Genomic DNA, 19499 nt, shown 5'->3' with positions numbered 1-19499 from the left:
AGGATTGTCTCACCTCCGCTTCTTCCAGCAGGGACGAATTGAGCTTCCACAGCCCTCTTCCCATCCGAGGAGTCTCTGCAACATTCAGAGAAAAGAAAATTAGACAGTGATCGGAGAACTCCACCTCAACGGCGGACACAGCAGAAAAGATGGCGTCCTCCTTCAAAAAAAACCTGTCTATTCTAGACCTACTGCTACCCCTATGGTAGGTGAAACCCCCGTGACCTGGGGTGTGCCGGATGTGGACATCCACCAGGCGAGCTTCACTGGCTATGCTATTCAACGCGACGCTATCATAAGCCAGGCGATCTCCGGGACCCCCCCGGTCACGGGACCTCGTAATGGTGTTGAAGTCCCCACCGAAGACCACCTGTCGGCTCGTAAAAAGAAAGGGCTTGATCCTCAGGAAGAGACATTTGCGGTCCCACTTGGACTGTGGGCCGTAGATGTTGATGAGCCGGAGCTCTTGTCCCCTCATGAAGACATCTAGGATCAGGCACCTCCCCATTTCCAACTCAGTAACCCGTCGGCATTCAACTGCTGCAGTCTTAAAAAGGACTGCCACCCCGCTATACGGCTCAGCCGCAAGAGACCAGTATGAGGGCCCACACCTCCACTCCCTCCGTGCTTTATAGATGGCCCCCATGTCTTTTAGTCTGGTCTCTTGCAAGAATAAAATTTCTGCCTCAATCCGGGAGAAAAAATCAAAGGCCGTGAAGCGAGCCGCATCTGACTTAATGCTGGCGACATTAATAGACGCCAGCGTCAACGGGGCGAGTTCAGCCATCCTGGGTGATCGAGTTGGATGGCCAATTTCTTCCCTACCCCGCTATCACCTCCACCTGGGGAGGGGTCAGACACCTTCCTTTTCAGGGAAGCTCCCGACGTGTCCATCCCACCCCCCCCCCCCCGGTGTCCTCACCCCCGGGTTCCAGGTCTGTCCCCCCTCAGGAGGAACAATGCCCCCTGAGGGACGGACTCCGCCATCCCCTGAAGGACCCTCCGGTGTTGCCCCCGGCCCAGTACCCTCGTCTTGCGGTTCATCATCTGAACCTCCAAGGGCGCTGAACCGGTTGGAGAGTCTGTTCAGAGGGGGGTCAGCGGGCCCTTCCGTATGCACCCTTGTGGTCAGGGGTGGGGGGGACTTTGAAGGCTTGTCAGCCTTCCTCCCCACCGCTTTGCGCTGGGCACGCCTGGTTTTGCCACCTGGTGCTGTAGGCTGGTTCTTGGACATCCTCACTTTCATACTGAGAGGAATTGTCCAAGTCAGCCGCTTTCTCCTCTCTCTCCATCCTCCTGATCTCCTCACTCACCGCACTCTCCCCCAGGGCCTCAGAGGCTTTGGCCACGGGCCTAGAGGGAGGAGCAGGCATCACCCCGGTTGCCTGAGGCTCCACCTGTCCCTTACCTCCCTGGCGCTTTTCCTGCCTCCGCTGGTACGCGGGGCCCCTTGCAGCATTGCCCTTCCTCACTGGCCCCTCAGCCATTCCCCCTCCGCCACCACCTGCCACAGCAGAAGAAGCGCCACAGGGGGTTGCCCCCCCGCGGTCTCCCCCCACTGGGCCTGTGGTGGCATTAGAGAAAGAGCGAGGGCAGCGGCTGAGAGGGTGACCCAGGTCACCACACAGGTGGCACCGAATGTCTTTGCACAAGGCAGCCAGGTGACCTACCCTGTTATGATTGAGTCACCGTAGGAGGCCAAAATAGAAATGCTACTAAGTCCAGAAAACCAGAGAAGTTGGCAGCTATCGGATTGCAGACCCCTGAACCTATCAACACAACTAGCAGTAACCGTGGGGGGCTCCTACGATGCCCTAGGCCCCTCGATCACAGCCAGAGGACTACATAGCCTAAAGACAGAAAGGGAAATCTAAACTGCCCCAGAGCAGACCCCAAAGCAAAAGGCAGCCCCCCACATATAATGACGGTGAAGCAAGAAGAAAGAACAAAGCACAGACAGAAAGATAGACTGAGCAAAGATGGGGCCCAAGCTAGCTTAGATAGGAAAGGACAGGAAGGCTGCTGTCTGCAATCCGTGAAAAAACCCTATGAAAATAAGAGCCAACAAACTGACAGTAAAAAAGACTCTGAAGACGCTAGGCTTCAAAAAAGGCTATGTCAGCACTCAGGAATATTCTGAAGACAGAGCAACAGGCAAAAGGAGATTCAGCTCACCCCAGCAGGGAATGGCAGAATCCAGAAAAGCAGGGAAAACAAAACACTAATGCAAAAAGGCAAAGCAGAAATCTTAGCTTTAGATGAGCAGGAATCAGACTGGTTTCCTAGAAGTCCACAGAGAAATCACTCGCAGGCCAGAAGGGCGTCGGCAGCCTTATATCCAGTCATTAACTCCACTCAGCCAGTCATCCTCATCAGACCCAGGTGTTTGACAATCAGGCTCACTACCTTTCTTTACCAGAAGAGGGAGTTCCTCGGGCCTCAGTAGTGAAGGGGAAAATGAACTCACAACACTACCCCACCACACAACGCGCACTTCTGCACCTTGCAGTTGGCGCTGAAGTGGGTGGGGTCGCCGCACTTGTGGCAGACCTTCGGTTGCCCCTGGTAGAAGACCCTGGTCCCTTCCCAGGAACGCCGAGGAAGGGATGTGCGTGACCGTGCCACCGGAAACCTTCAATTTGACCATGAAGGTCCAGCCCCCCGACCAGATGCCAAACCTGTCCCTGTTCTTTTTTGGGACCTCGGTGACCTCCCCGTAACGGGAAAGCCACGTCATGATGTCCACGCCTGCGAGTGACTCGTTACATGTAACCACGGTCACTCGCTTGACGGAATTTTGGCGAGACACCGCTTGAGCCACGAAGTCTCGACATCCGGGCTCTTCTCGCACCAGCTCGTAGTTCGACCAGAAGAGCTCAAGCCCCTCTGGCCGCACGAAGCTGACGTCAAAGAAGCGGGACGCCGAAGGATGTATCAGGGCAAAGATGTCATTCGCCCCGAAGCCCATCTTAAGGAGGAGCTCCACCACCTTGCTCCTAGGTGAGTCGCTTCACTGCCCCCCCACCTAAGACGGACCACATTCCTTCTTGGCGGCCCTTGCCCGGCTGTGGGGAGAGACCAAACAGTCCCTCCCTCCCTTTGATTTTCCAAGGCTGCTAGGCCATGTCTCTCTATCCAGAAAGACAAGTCCACTGTCCTCCCCTCTACCATGATCGATCTTTCTCCCCTTTGGAGGGCCTCCAGAAAACGGCGGTGCAAACCGCCGTCCCCGGAGCCCGGAGGCGAGGAGACCCCCCCGGAACCACCCCGACCCCCAGCCGCGGCCCCCGCATAATTACGTTGGGGCCTCGCGGCTGGGGGGGCAGACGGGCCAGCCCTCCCTCCACCACCACCACTCGTGCCAGCACCCTCATTCACTCTCCCGTTCACTCTTTTATTATTTCCACTCGCTCCGGCACTCACTCCAGCATTTACTGCCACATTCACACTCGCACTCACTCCCTCATCCATATCGCTCACATCACCATTTATGTCCTCAAACAGCTCTTCAAAAATATCTCCTATCTCACTCCCACTCTCACTTCCAGATAGACCACTATTTACATTAGCAGACTTGGTGTTGCAGTACCCCTGCCTGCCTGCTGGGGGCCCTGACTGGCCAGTGCTCTGCTCCTTGGAGCTGCTGGCACTGCTCCACCTCTTGTCCAGGAGTGCCGCTGCCCCTTTAAATACCTCCGAGCAGAGCGCACTCAGTACGCCCTGCCCGAGCCTGGGAGCAGCAGCAGCTCCTGGGTTCTCTGGCTCCACATTTTTTTCTTTTTGCGGTGTCTTTGCACTGAGGGCAGGGACGGCCACTGCCACCGCACCCTGCCCTCTGCTGTTCGCCCCCGCCGGCTTCCCAAGGAGCGCCAGAGCCCCCGCACCACCAGATGGAGGTAAGCGGGCTGGGGACCCCGACAACTCCCTACCGACTTTTGGGGGCACTATGCTGCTTGAGGGGGTAGGCGGGACAGGAGGCAGTGGGCCCGCCAAGGCCACGCCCCCCCGCCGGCCGCAGCCACCCTGGGCAGAGCAGTGACCCCTTGCGAGGCCACGCCCCCCAGGTGACGCGGGCACAGCGGGCGGGACAGCGGCCGAGGAGGACATGCCCCCCCGCATGCCGCAGCCTTTGCAGGCTGGGCAACACTCGGGGAGGCCACGCCCCCCTCACGGACCGTCACTGCGCCCCTGAACCCACCACTTGATGCTGGAAGGCCTGGCCACTCCCCCTCGTCGCCCAGCGGCGGCGGTGCCCCCAGCACGGACCCCTTTTTGGGTCTACGCGCCGGGGACCCCGCTGTTGCCACGGGCGCCGTCAGAGGAGCTACCAGCCCCTTGCATTTTTTTAGCTGCTGCTTCACAGCAGCCTCCACGCCCTTTCTAGGTCTCTGGACCCCCATAAGTGGACCAGACTTAACGGACCCGTGCGTGGGGGATCCAGAGACCCCAGCAATCACCGCCGGAGGTGCGGTCCTGGCTGTACCCGTGCTTGGCGCCAGGCCAGCCCCCCCTGCCACCGGGGACTGAGCCCGGACACCACTACTGCCAATACCGCCAGCGGCTGTTACACCACTGGCACCAGCACCGACCTCCATGTCGCTGCCTGAACCCTCACCACCAGATGTGACGGTAAGGTCCAGGCACACATCACTCTGCCCGCGCCCCCGCTGCGGACCCACCACAGGGCCCGAGCCGGGGTGGGCAGCGGGTTCCATACAGCGGGACAGAGGGGCCCCGGAAAGAGGGACAAACATAAGTTTGTCAGCCACGGTGTTTTTTGGCTTGCGCTTGTTTTTTTTCTTTTTCCTCTTTCCGGTTGCCCCGTCCTCAGGGCAGACCTCATCCCCAAAGAGCAGTGTGCCAAACCGCTCTGGGGACTCGATCTGCCTCACCTGTTGTAGGACGAGGCAGCCCCCCTCACTACTACTGTCCCCACTCCCACCAGCCTCCCCCTCGCCCCCACTTTCCTCCGAGTAACTGGAGTCCGGTGGGAGAGCCACTTGCTCAGGGGCAACCCCGCTGCATGTTACCTGGGTGTTGTTGCTCACCAGGCCTTCAGGTGGGGCAGGCGTAGATGTTCCGCCATCCTCCTCCTCCTCTTGGCCCTCCACCTGGCAGGGGCCTCCCGACCCCCCAGGAGACCCTCCGGTCATGGCTCTAAACCGGTCATCGTTTTTCAGTTTCTCTGCAAAGGGGCCGCTCCCACTCAGGATAGCCGCCCGTATCTCCTCCAAGGCCCTGATAGCCCCCTTCAGCCTCTCCACCGTGGCGGAGACCTCAGCTCGTCTCGAGGCGGGGAGCCGGTTCTTAGCCACCGCTCGTGCTCCCCTTAACTCCTCCCGGAGTTTTCTCAGCTGTTTGGCGGCCTCCTCATATTCGCAGAGGTGCGCATGGATACGGGAGGCGTAGATGGTGGATGGCTCTCCCTCAGCTCTGGAGCCCCAGATGTTGGGGGGCTCTGCCACTGCACCTCTGCTCTGGGCCGCCACTCCTCCGGGAGGAGGAGCCGCCACGGTACCAGCTTCGGGGGGCCCGGTGTCCCGGGCTCCTGGGTCCTGCGACCCCCTCTCTCCTGGCTCCGTCTCTTCCCCATCTCCCTGGGACTGGCTGGCTGCACCCTGGCCTCTGGATGGTGCTGAGGCCCCCCGCCCCCAGCTGGCTTGCCGGGGGATGGGAGCCAGGGGCACAGCCCCGGCGCTCAGTCCCAGGGAAAGTCCTCTTTCCTGGGAAGGGGGCAGATGGAAAGTCCTTGCAGGAAAAAACCTCCCTTCCCAGGAGCTTAGCAAGACCCTAGCAGGACCCTAGCCTACAGATGCTCCTCCTCTTCCTGGGCGTGCTCTATCCTCCAGTCACCTCCAGAGCTGCACTCACTATTCTGCCTTTACATCATATCTTAGCCTCCAGTCACCTCCAGAGCTGCACTCACTATTCTGCGGTTACATCATGTCTTATCCTCCAAGGCTGCACTCACTATTCTGCGGTTACATCATGTCTTATCCTCCAGTCACCTCCAGAGCTGCACTCACTATTCTGCTGTTACATCAGGTCTTATCCTCCAGTCACCTCCAGAGCTGCACTCACTATTCTGCTGTTACATCAGGTCTTATCCTCCAACTCTTTTATTTTACAAAATTATCAAAATTACACTCAGAAACAAACCACAATACATAAACTAAAGAAAACCAACATAGACAGACATAAAATGTGCAAAACATGCGCAAACAACTGAAAGTCCAAATCCTTTCCTTGTCCTCCACTAAGCTTGGCAGCTTAGGGTCCCCCAGCAGGAATCCACTTAAAAGAAAATACAAAGAAACATAAACCCCTCTCCCCACTCTCACTCCATTCACCCCCATTCACCCCCATTCACACCTCACCGATTTTACTAGTTTACTATTTACAATTTTACTATTTACAAAAACCAAACGAAAATAACCCTTTCCTGGCCCTCCGCCTTGAAAAAAACAAGAACTCTGCCACTTTGGCCGACAAACCTTACCTCCTATTACACAGCAAAGATTTTTTTTTTTTTTTTTTTTTTTTTTTTTTTTTTTTTTTTTTTTTTTTTTTTTTTTTTTCCTCTCCCACACATGGCAACAAGTTCGCAGCCTTTTTTCCCACCACCTTGCACCGCAGGTCCTACAAGTTTGTAGCCTTGTCACTGCAAAATCTGGTCCACGAAAGTTTATGGCCTTTTGATTCCACACGAAAACTCTTTCCAGGGTCCGCAGAGTCTACTTCTCCTGCCCTGCTCCTCTGCTCCTTCATGTTGCTCTTGGCATCCGGTCATCCATCCACCACCCCCCATGCACCCCCCTCCCAACCTGACTACACCCCATCCACACATTCTAACTAAAAAAACAAAAAAAACGTGTGTTATATGTTTTTCCTTTTACCAAAGCACAACCAAAAGACATTTTCCAAAACTCTCAATACCATCCCATCTACTTACGCATTAATATACAAACTAAACACAGCATTTACATACCCAAGGCCCAAGTTTGGCACCTGTAAGCCCAATATCCATTATATGTCCTGTTTTTAAAACAAAAAGCTAAGGTGGCATGCACCAGCCCACCACCAGGAAAACGGGGTTCTAGAGGCTCCATCCCTCACTAACACATTCATCCTATCCCTCAAGAACTAAGACTGTCCCTACTTCTGTCCCTATAGAAACTGTCCCTGTCTGTCCCTTCCTGGCCCTACTCTACCTAACTTATCATAACTAACTCTCTATCTGTCCCTCAGTGCCTGTCCCTCCCTGTCCCTATCTGCCCCTACTTCTGTCCCTAACACACCCAGTGAAACTTATGCTATCCCTACCCTCATTCACACGGAGCTAGCTCTCCCTTGAGTGCGTTTTTAAAAGGAGAGGCCTCTCCAAAGCCAAGAGGCCTTCCTCACACCCAACCTTTCGAACTCCAAAGAACGGACCTTCACCAGGTCACCCAAGATGTTTCCTACCACCTCATCCCTTGGGAGGGTTTTTTTCCGCGTCGTAACTAGGCACCGTGCATTCCAAGCGTGGAACCTAACCGCTGCACTGACTAGGAATAAAGTGCACGGGTCCCGGCCACCCAGGGATCTGAACGCTCCATAGGCCCATTCAGTGTAGGAGAGGGACGCCAGCCGCGGCCAACGTATGGAGGCACCCACCCTGTTGTAAACCTCTGCATTAAAGGGACAATGAAGCAGGAAGTGCTCCATGCTTTCCAGCACGTCGCCACACTCCTCACGAGGGCAACCCCGGTCATCGGAGTTCCTGCACTTCAAGTTGTCCCTTACATACAGCCTCCCGTGGAAGCAACGCCAGGTCAAGTCCCAAAACTTCATGGGGATCCGCTTAGAATTTAAAAGCCCCAGCCCGACCTCCAGATCCCGGCCTGGGCAATCCTTAAGGGCCAGGGGCTTCTGGAAATGGGTCAACAGGACCCTCCTGTCAAGGCACTGCCTCGACATGGTCCTGATTTCCCACATTCCCAGACCCCACCGGCGGATCACCTTCAGAACCGGGGTAGCGTAAGCCGGAAGATGCCCATGAGGTGTGCGTAGGTCCTTCACCCGCCCTCCTGTCTCCCATTCCTGGAAGAAAGGCCAAAGCCAACCCTTGCAGGAGACTACCCACGGAGGAGCCCTCTCTAGCCAGAGGTTAGAGATGTTAGTCTTAAGAAAGGTGTTTACTAGAAACACCACCGGGTTGACCATACCCAACCCGCCTAGTCTCCTCGTACGGTATGTAACCTCCCTCTTGATTAGGTTAAGCCTATTCCCCCATAACAATTGGAAGAACAGGCTATAGACCCGCGTCCAGAGAGGTTCCGGCAAGATGCACACACTGCCCAGGTATATCAATAAAGGTAGCAGATAGCCTTTAGCCAGGGCAACCCTTTCCCTCAGGGTTAAAGACCAACCCTTCCATTGGTCCACCTTTTGGGCGGCGATCTTAAGTCTGCCCTCCCAATTTTGCTGGGGGTAGTCCCCGGGGCCAAATTCGATGCCTAGAATTTTGGCGGTGGCCTGGGGCCCTGGAAGGGTGTCCGGGAGATCAAAACTAGGATCTCCCCCTCCCAGCCAGAGACTTTCACACTTATCCCGGTTGATCATGGACCCGGATGCCTCCGAGTAGCGCACTACCTCCGACATGACCCAGTCCGCCTCCCCTCTCGAGGATACGAACAGGGAAACATCATCGGCGTACGCCACCACCCTCAGAGAGGAGCCAGAGCCCGCCCGGTCCATCCCGACTCCCGCCAACGGTCCACGATCTACCCTCCTTAAGAAGGGATCGATCGCGAACACGTATAAAAGCGGGCTCAGCGGACAGCCCTGACGGACCCCAGAACCCACCTCAAAAGGACGACCTGACCAACCATTCACCAGCGGAAAAGTCTCAGCCCCTTGGTACAAGATCTCTAACCATTTTACAAACCTCCCAGGCAGACCATACCTCAAAAGGACGGACCAGAGGTACTCGTGGTTGACCCGGTCAAAGGCTTTCGCTTGATCTAATGACAGCAAGTACCCCTTCCAGTGACCTGCCCTACCCTGCTCCACTGCCTCTCGGACACCGAGCACAGCACTAAAAGTACTGCGGCCTGGAACAGAGCAATGCTGGGCCCCTGAAAGGAGCCGGGGTGCAAACTTCACCAGCCGATTAAACAGCACCTTGGCCAGAACCTTCCGGTCCGTATCGAGAAGCGCTATGGGACGCCAGTTCTCGATTCGGGACGGATCCTTACCCTTTGACAGAATAATGAGGGCTGACTTCCTCATTGAGCCGGGAAGAGTGCCCGAGGAGAGACACTCATTAAAGACCCCTGTCAAGAGGGGGACCAAGGAGTCCCTAAAAGTCTTATAGAACTCAGATGTTAAGCCATCCGGACCTGGCGATTTCTTGAGCCGAAGCCCATCAATGGCCAGTCTCACTTCCTCTTCCCTGATTTCTTCTGCCAAAACACCAAGAGAGGGGTCACCCCCTGGCTCAGGGATGGCTTCAGCCAGGAAAGCCGACATCCTGTCCCGATCCAGATCCTTCTTTTCCAAGAGGTGTGAGTAGAAGGATCTGACCACCTCCAGGATCCCTGATTTGGATCTGTTCAGGGACCCCGTACTGTCGATCAGTCCTGTCACCATCTTACAATTCACTGACATCTTACAGTTTCTGTAAGGGTCGGGCGAGCGGTACTTCCCGAAGTCCCTCTCAAAAACCAAGGATGTGTGCCTATCATACTGACACCTCTTGAGCAAAGATTTCACTCTGGAGATTTCCTCTCGGTCACCTCCAGTCGAGACAAGCTGCTCGAGTTTCCTCCCCAGAGCCTGGTACAAGCGGTGCCTGTTCAGACTCCTGAGGCTCGAGAGCTGACGGAAGAACCCCGCCACCCGCTTTTTGAAGATCTCCCACCACTCTGACTTACTACTACAGAGATCCAACAGCGGTACCTGGCTCTGAAGAAAATCCTCGAAGGATTGTCTCACCTCCGCTTCTTCCAGCAGGGACGAATTGAGCTTCCACAGCCCTCTTCCCATCCGAGGAGTCTCTGCAACATTCAGAGAAAAGAAAATTAGACAGTGATCGGAGAACTCCACCTCAACGGCGGACACAGCAGAAAAGATGGCGTCCTCCTTCAAAAAAAACCTGTCTATTCTAGACCTACAGCTACCCCTATGGTAGGTGAAACCTCCGTGACCTGGAGTGTGCCGGATGTGGGCATCCACCAGGCGAGCTTCACTGGCTATGCTATTCAACGCGACGCTATCATAAGCCAGGCGATCTCCGGGACCCCCCCGGTCACGGGACCTCGTAATGGTGTTGAAGTCCCCACCGAAGACCACCTGTCGGCTCGTAAAAAGAAAGGGCTTGATCCTCAGGAAGAGACATTTGCGGTCCCACTTGGACTGCGGGCCGTAGATGTTGATGAGCCGGAGCTCTTGTCCCCTCATGAAGACATCTAGGATCAGGCACCTCCCCATTTCCAACTCAGTAACCCGTCGGCATTCAACTGCTGCAGTCTTAAAAAGGACTGCCACCCCGCTATACGGCTCGGCCGCAAGAGACCAGTATGAGGGCCCGCACCTCCACTCCCTCCGTGCTTTATAGATGGCCCCCATGTCTGTTAGTCTGGTCTCTTGCAAGAATAAAATTTCTGCCTCAATCCGGGAGAAAAAATCAAAGGCCGTGAAGCGAGCCGCATCTGACTTAATGCTGGCGACATTAATAGACGCCAGCGTCAACGGGGCGAGTTCAGCCATCATGGGTGATCGAGTTGGATGGCCAATTTCTTCCCTACCCCGCTATTACCTCCTCCTGGGGAGGGGTCAGACACCTTCCTTTTCAGGGAAGCTCCCGACGTGTCCATCCCACCCCCCCCGGTGTCCTCGCCCCCGGGTTCCAGGTCTGTCCCCCCCTCAGGAGGAGCAATGCCCCCTGAGGGACGGACTCCGCCATCCCCTGAAGGACCCTCCGGTGTTGCCCCCGGCCCAGTACCCTCGTCTTGCGGTTCATCATCTGAACCCCCGAGGGCGCTGAACCGGTTGGAGAGTCTGATCAGAGGGGGGTCAGCGGGCCCTTCCGTATGCACCCTTGTGGTCGGGGGTGGGGGGGACTTTGAAGGCTTGTCAGCCTTCCTCCCCACCGCTTTGCGCTTGGCACGCCTGGTTTTGCCACCTGGTGCTGTAGGCTGCTCTTGGACATCCTCATCAACACTTTCATACTGAGAGGAATTGTCCGAGTCAGCCGCTTTCTCCTCTCTCTCCATCCTCCTGATCTCCTCACTCACCGCACTCTCCCCCAGGGCCTCAGAGGCTTTGGCCACGGGCCTGGAGGGAGGAGCAGGCATCACCCCGGTTGCCCGAGGCTCCACCTGTCCCTTACCTCCCTGGCGTTTTTCCTGCCTCCGCTGGTACGCGGGGCCCCTTGCAGCATTGCCCTTCCTCACTGGCCCCTCAGCCCTTCCCCCTTCGCCACCACCTGCCACAGCAGAAGCAGCGCCACCGGGGGTTGCCCCCCCGCGGTCTCCCCCCACCGGGCCTGTGGCGGCATTAGAGAAAGAGCGAGGGCAGCGGCTGAGAGGGTGACCCAGGTCACCACACAGGTGGCACCGAATGTCTTTGCACAAGGCAGCCAGGTGACCTACCCCACCACACAACGCGCACTTCTGCACCTTGCAGTTGGCGCTGAAGTGAGTGGGGTCGCCGCACTTGTGGCAGACCTTCGGTTGCCCCTGGTAGAAGACCAGGATCCTGTCCCTTCCCAGGAACGCCGAGGAAGGGATGTGGGTGACCGTGCCGCCGGAAACCTTCAATTTGACCATGAAGGTCCAGCCCCCCGACCAGATGCCAAACTCGTCCCTGTTCTTTTTTGGGACCTCGGTGACCTCCCCGTAACGGGAAAGCCACGTCATGATGTCCACGCCTGCGAGTGACTCGTTACATGTAACCACGGTCACTCGCTTGACGGAATTTTGGCGAGACACCGCTTGAGCCACGAAGTCTCGCCATCCGGGCTCTTCTCGCACCAGCTCGTAGTTTGACCAGAAGAGCTCAAGCCCCTCTGGCCGCACGAAGCTGACGTCGAAGAAGCGGGACGCCGAAGGGTGTATCAGGGCAAAGATGTCATTCGCCCCGAAGCCCATCTTAAGGAGGAGCTCCACCACCTTGCTCCTAGGTGGACAAGCTTCACTGCCCCCCCACCTAAGACGGACCACATTCCTTCTTGGCGGCCCCTGCCCGGCTGTGGGGAGAGACCAAACAGTCCCTCCCTCCCTTTGATTTTGGAAGGCTGCTAGGCCATGTCTCTCTATCCAGAAAGACAGGTCCACTGTCCTCCCCTCTACCATGATCGATCTTTCTCCCCTTTGGAGGGCCTCCAGGAAACGGCGGTGCAAACCGCCGTCCCCGGAGCCCGGAGGCGAGGAGACCCCCCCGGAACCACCCCGACCCCCAGCCGCGACCCCCGCATAATTACGTTGGGGCCTCGCGGATGGGGGGGCAGACGGGCCAGCCCTCCCACCACTACCACCACTTGTGCCAGCACCCTCATTCATTCTCCCGTTCACTCTTTTATTATTTCCACTCGCTCCGGCACTCACTCCAGCATTTACTGCCACATTCACACTCGCACTCACTCCCTCATCCATATCGCTCACATCACCATTTATGTCCTCAAACAGCTCTTCAAAAATATCTCCTATCTCACTCCCACTCTCACTTCCAGATAGACCACTATTTACATTAGCAGACTTGGTGTTGCAGTACCCCTGCCTGCCTGCTGGGGGCCCTGACTGGCCAGTGCTCTGCTCCTTGGAGCTGCTGGCACTGCTCCAACTCTTGTCCAAGAGTGCCGCTGCCCCTTTAAATACCTCCGAGCAGAGCGCACTCAGTACGCCCTGCCCGAGCCTGGGAGCAGCAGCAGCTCCTGGGTTCTCTGGCTCCACTTTTTTTTCTTTTTGCGGTGTCTTTGCACTGAGGACAGGGACGGCCACTGCCACCGCACCCTGCCCTCTGCTGTTCGCCCCCGCCGGCTTCCCAAGGAGCGCCAGAGCCCCCGCACCACCAGATGGAGGTAAGCGGGCTGGGGACCCCGACAACTCCCTACCGACTTTTGGGGGCACTATGCTGCTTGAGGGGGTAGGCGGGACAGGAGGCAGTGGGCCCGCCAAGGCCACGCCCCCCCCGCCGGCCGCAGCCACCCCGGGCAGAGCAGTGACCCCTTGCGAGGCCACGCCCTCCCCAGGTGACGCGGGCACAGCGGGCGGGACAGCGGCCGAGGAGGACACGCCCCCCCCGCATGCCGCAGCCTTTGCAGGCTGGGCAACACTCGGGGAGGCCACGCCCCCCTCACGGACCGTCACTGCGCCCCTGAACCCACCACTTGATGTTGGCAGGGCTGGCCACTCCCCCTCGTCGCCCAGCGGCGGCGGTGCCCCCAGCACGGACCCCTTTTTGGGTCTACGCGCCGGGGACCCCGCTCTTGCCACGGGCGCCGTCAGAGGAGCTACCAGCCCCTTGCATTTTTTTAGCTGCTGCTTCACAGCAGCCTCCACGCCCTTTCTAGGTCTCTGGACCCCCATAAGTGGACCAGACTTAACGGACCCGTGCGTGGGGGATCCAGAGACCCCAGCACTCACCGCCGGAGGTGCGGTCCTGGCTGTACCCGTGCTGAGCGCCAGGCCAGCCCCCCCTGCCACCGGGGACTGAGCCCGGACACCACTACTGCCAATACCGCCAGCGGCTGTTACACCACTGGCACCAGCACCGACCTCCATGTCGCTGCCTGAACCCTCACCGCCACCACCAGATGTGACGGTAAGGTCCAGGCACACATCACTCTCCCCGCGCCCCCGCTGCGGACCCACCACAGGGCCCGAGCCGGGGTGGGCAGCGGGTTCCATACAGCGGGACAGAGGGGCCCCGGAAAGAGGGACAAACATAAGTTTGTCAGCCACGGTGTTCTTTGGCTTGCGCTTGTTTTTTTTCTTTTTCCTCTTTCCGGTTGCCTCGTCCTCAGGGCAGACCTCATCCCCAAAGAGCAGTGTGCCAAACCGCTCTGGGGACTCGATCTGCCTCACCTGTTGTAGGACGAGGCAGCCCCCCTCACTACTACTGTCCCCACTCCCACCAGCCTCCCCCTCGCCCCCACTTTCCTCCGAGTAACTGGAGTCCGGTGGGAGAGCCACTTGCTCAGGGGCCACCCCGCTGCATGTTACCTGGGTGTTGTTGCTCACCAGGCCTTCAGGTGGGGCAGGCGTAGATGTTCCGCCATCCTCCTCTTCGTGCTCCACCTGGCAGGGGCCTCCCGACCCCCCAGGAGACCCTCCGGTCATGGCTCTAAACCGGTCATCATTTTTCAGTTTCTCTGCAAAGGGGCCGCTCCCACTCAGGATAGCCGCCCGTATCTCCTCCAAGGCCCTGATAGCCCCCTTCAGCCTCTCCACCGTGGCGGAGACCTCAGCTCGTCTCGAGGCGGGGAGCCGGTTCTTAGCCACCGCTCGTGCTCCCCTTAACTCCTCCCGGAGTTTTCCCAGCTGTTTGGCGGCCTCCTCATATTCGCAGAGGTGCGCATGGATGCGGGAGGCGTAGATGGTGGATGGCTCTCCCTCAGCTCTGGAGCCCCAGATGTTGGGGGGCTCTGCCACTGCACCTCTGCTCTGGGCCGCCACTCCTCCGGGAGGAGGAGCCGCCACGGTACCAGCTTCGGGGGGCCCGGTGTCCCGGGGCTCCTGGGTCCTGCGACCCCCTCTCTCTTGGCTCCGTCTCTTCCCCATCTCCCTGGGACTGGCTGGCTGCACCCTGGCCTCTGGATGGTGCTGAGGCCCCCCACCCCCAGCTGGCTTGCCGGAGGGTGGGAGCCAGGGGCACAGCCCCGGCGCTCAGTCCCAGGGAAAGTCCTCTTTCCTGGGAAGGGGGCAGATGGAAAGTCCTTGCAGGAAAAAACCTCCCTTCCCAGGAGCTTAGCAAGGCCCTAGCCTGCAGATGCTCAGCACAGATGCTCCTCCTCTTCCTGGGCGTGCTCTATCCTCCAGTCACCTCCAGAGCTGCACTCACTATTCTGCTGTTACATCAGGTCTTATCCTCCAGTCACCTCCAGAGCTGCACTCACTATTCTGCTGTTACATCATGTCTTATCCTCCAGTCACCTCCAGAGCTGCGGTCACTCTTACTGTAATGATATCTGCTTGCTGTCAGTTAGATCTGCAGAGTGAGTTCTTGCTGGCACTTGTCACAGCTGAGGTTTTGGCACATTAGCTTCCAGTGTAGATGATGATGAGGGTTTGTGAGCAGTCGGCAGATCTCTCTTGGTGAATCTTTCTTGACAAATCTCTCATGGTAGATCTCTCCTGGTGGATCCTGACAGATCTCTCCCGGTGGATAGGTCCTGGCAGATCTCTCCCAGTGGCTCTCTCTCGGTGGATCTTTCCTGACAGATCTCTCATGGTAGATCTCTCATGGTGGATCTTTCCCAGTGGATCTCTCATGGTAGATCTCTCCTGGTGGATCTATCCTGGCTGATGTCTCCTGGTGGATCTATCCTGGCTGATCTTTCCCGGTGGATCTCTCCCGTGTGATCTATGGGGGGGTGGATTTTTCTCCCCGTTAACCCTTCGTGTCTCCCTGCAGACACCTGGACTTCACTCTGGAGAAGACGCTGTTTTTCTTCATTGCCGGACGGTACGAATATTCCAATAAAGGAGCCGACATTTTCCTGGAGTCTCTGTCCAGACTGAACTTCCTGCTCCGGGTACGAGGCGTCTTATAATGGTCACTGCATCGTTATAACATCCAGGGGCGGGGCTGACAACCTATCACCCCTTGTACAGGCGGGTTGTCGGCAGTAGTCCTGTGGTATGGGCATCTCCGGTGAGTACGTCCCTGCGTGGGTTATTACCACCTGTCCTTTGTCACCCTCTTCTCGGATCAGGTGCACCGCAGTGACGTCACGGTCGTGGTCTTCTTCATTATGCCGACTAAGACGAATAACTTCAATGTGGAGACACTGAAGGGTCAGGCGGTGAGGAAGCAGCTGTGGTGAGTCCGTCTCTGCACGGGGGTCTGGGTGAGTGGGTGGCGGTACGTTATTTCGCAGTATAAGCCGTGTGTTGGTTTCAGGGACACCGCTCACACCATAAAGGAGAAGTTTGGAAAGAAACTGTATGAGGCGCTGCTGAGGTACGAGCCGCCAACTATGGCAGATGAGTGCCCCTCGGGGTGTAACCTACTGACTTATACTACCTCTCTGATCAGGGGAGAAATACCCGACATGAGCAAGATCCTGGACCGCGACGATCTGACCATCATGAAGAGGGCGATATTCTCCACACAGGTATATGGCGGCAGTGTATAATGCTGAACACGTGATTATAGCACAGCTGATTACACACATGACTATTACACAGGTGTGATAGATCCAGATGCTGATTACACACATGATTATTACCCAGGTGTGATAGATCCAGATGCTGATTACACACATGACTATTACCCAGGTGTGATAGATCCAGATGCCGATTACACACATGACTATTATACAGGTGTGATAGATCCAGATGCTGATTGCACACATGATTATTACACAGGTGTGATAGAGCCAGATACTGATGACACACATGACTATTACACAGGTGTGATAGATCCAGATGCTGATTACACACATGATTATTACCCAGGTGTGATAGATCCAGATGCTGATTACACACATGATTATTACACAGGTGTGATAGATCCAGATACTGATGACACACATGACTATTACACAGGTGTGATAGATCCAGATGCTGATTACACACATGATTATTATACAGGTGTGATAGATCCAGATGCTGATTGCACACATGATTATTACCCAGGTGTGATAGATCCAGATGCTGATTACACACATGATTATTGCACAGGTGTGATAGAGCCAGATGCTGATTACACACATGATTATTATACAGGTGTGATAGATCCAGATGCTGATTGCACACATGACTATTACACAGGTGTGATAGATCCAGATGCTGATTACACACATGACTATTACACAGGTGTGATAGATCCAGATACTGATTACACACATGATTATTGAACAGGTGGGACAGATACAGATACTGATTACACACATGACTATTACACAGGTGTGACAGATCCAGATGCTGATTACACACATGACTATTACACAGGTGTGACAGATCCAGATGCTGATTACACACATGACTATTACACAGGTGTGACAGATCCAGATGCTGATTACACACATGACTATTACACAGGTGTGATAGATCCAGATACTGATTACACACATGATTATTGAACAGGTGGGACAGATACAGATACTGATTACACACATGACTATTACACAGGTGTGACAGATCCAGATGCTGATTACACACATGACTATTACACAGGTGTGATAGATCCAGATACTGATTACACACATGATTATTGAACAGGTGGGACAGATACAGATACTGATTACACACATGACTATTACACAGGCGTGATAGATCCAGATGTTGATTACACACATGACTATTACACAGGTGTGATAGATCCAGATGCTGATTACACACATGATTATTACCCAGGTGTGATAGATCCAGATGCTGATTACACACATGATTATTACACAGGTGTGACAGATCCAGATGCTGATTACACACATGATTATTACACAGGTGTGATAGATCCAGATGCTGATTACACACATGATTATTGAACAGGTGGGACAGATACAGATACTGATTACACACATGATTATTGCACAGGTGTGACAGATCCAGATACTGATTACACACATGATTATTGAACAGGTGGGACAGATACAGATACTGATTGCACACATGACTATTACACAGGTGTGACAGATCCAGATGCTGATTACACACATGACTATTACACAGGTGTGATAGATCCAGATACTGATTACACACATGATTATTGAACAGGTGGGACAGATACAGATACTGATTGCACACATGACTATTACACAGGTGTGACAGATATAGATACTGATTACACACATGACTATTACACAGGCGTGATAGATCCAGATGTTGATTACACACATGACTATTACACAGGTGTGATAGATCCAGATGCTGATTACACACATGATTATTACCCAGGTGTGATAGATCCAGATGCTGATTACACACATGATTATTACACAGGTGTGACAGATCCAGATGCTGATTACACACATGATTATTACACAGGTGTGATAGATCCAGATGCTGATTACACACATGATTATTGAACAGGTGTGACAGATCCAGATATTGATTACACACATGATTATTACACAGGTGAGTTAGATCCAGATGCTGATTACACACATGATTATTACACAGGTGTGATAGATCCAGATGATGATTACACACATGATTATTACACAGGCGTGATAGATCAAGATGATTAATACACACATGATTATTACACAGGTGTGGCAGATCCAGGTACTGATTACACACATGATTATTACACAGGTGTGATAGATCCAGATTATGATTACACACATGATTATTACACAGGTGTGATAGATCAAGATGATTAATACACACATGATTATTACACAGGTGTGGCAGATCCAGGTACTGATTACACACATGATTATTACACAGGTGTGATAAATCCAGATGCTGATTACACACATGATTATTACACAGGTGTGACAGATCCAGATGTTGATTACACACATGATTATTGAACAGGAGTGATAGATCCAGACACTGATTACACACATGATTATTAGACAGGTGTGACAGATCCAGATGCTGATTACACACATGATTATTACACAGGTGTGACAGATCCAGATGCTGATTACACACATGATTATTACACAGGTGTGATAGATCCAGATGCTGATTACACACATGATTATTGAACAGGTGGGACAGATACAGATACTGATTACACACATGATTATTGCACAGGTGTGACAGATACAGATATTGATTACACACATGATTATTACACAGGTGAGTTAGATCCAGATGCTGATTACACACATGATTATTACACAGGTGTGATAGATCCAGATGATGATTACACACATGATTATTACACAGGCGTGATAGATCAAGATGATTAATACACACATGATTATTACACAGGTGTGGCAGATCCAGGTACTGATTACACACATGATTATTTCACAGGTGTGATAAATCCTGAGACAGATTACACACATGATTATTACACAGGTGTGATAGATCCAGATGCTGATTACACACATGATTATTAGACAGGTGTGATAGATCCAGATGCTGATTACACACATGATTATTACACAGGTGTGATAGATCCAGATGCTGATTACACACATGATTATTAGACAGGTGTGATAGATCCAGATGCTGATTACACACATGATTATTACACAGGTGTGATAGATCCAGATGCTGATTACAAACATGATTATTACACAGGTGTGATAGATCCAGATGATGATTACACACATGATTATTACACAAGTGTGATAGATCCAGATGATTAATACACACATGATTATTACACAG

General features: G+C 54.4%; 1 protein-coding gene across 3 annotated transcripts in view; it reads left to right on the top strand.

Annotated features, from left to right (window-relative positions):
• Positions 1-19499, top strand: part of LOC141074961 (glycogen [starch] synthase, liver-like) — a 226217-nt gene that overhangs the window by 168528 nt on the left and 38190 nt on the right. For all 3 annotated transcript variants that reach the window (XM_073562286.1, XM_073562285.1, XM_073562284.1), the window contains exons 7-10: positions 15619-15739; positions 15920-16026; positions 16108-16167; positions 16243-16321. In XM_073562286.1, coding sequence (XP_073418387.1) covers positions 15619-15739; positions 15920-16026; positions 16108-16167; positions 16243-16321 — 367 coding nt within the window. The remainder of the gene's footprint in view (positions 1-15618; positions 15740-15919; positions 16027-16107; positions 16168-16242; positions 16322-19499) is intronic.

The sequence above is a fragment of the Dendrobates tinctorius genome, unplaced genomic scaffold, assembly GCF_039654945.1.
Source record: "Dendrobates tinctorius isolate UK_male_01 unplaced genomic scaffold, ASM3965494v1 ptg000344l, whole genome shotgun sequence".
Lineage (NCBI taxonomy): Eukaryota > Metazoa > Chordata > Amphibia > Anura > Dendrobatidae > Dendrobates > Dendrobates tinctorius.
This window is presented reverse-complemented; position numbering and strand designations above follow the sequence as displayed.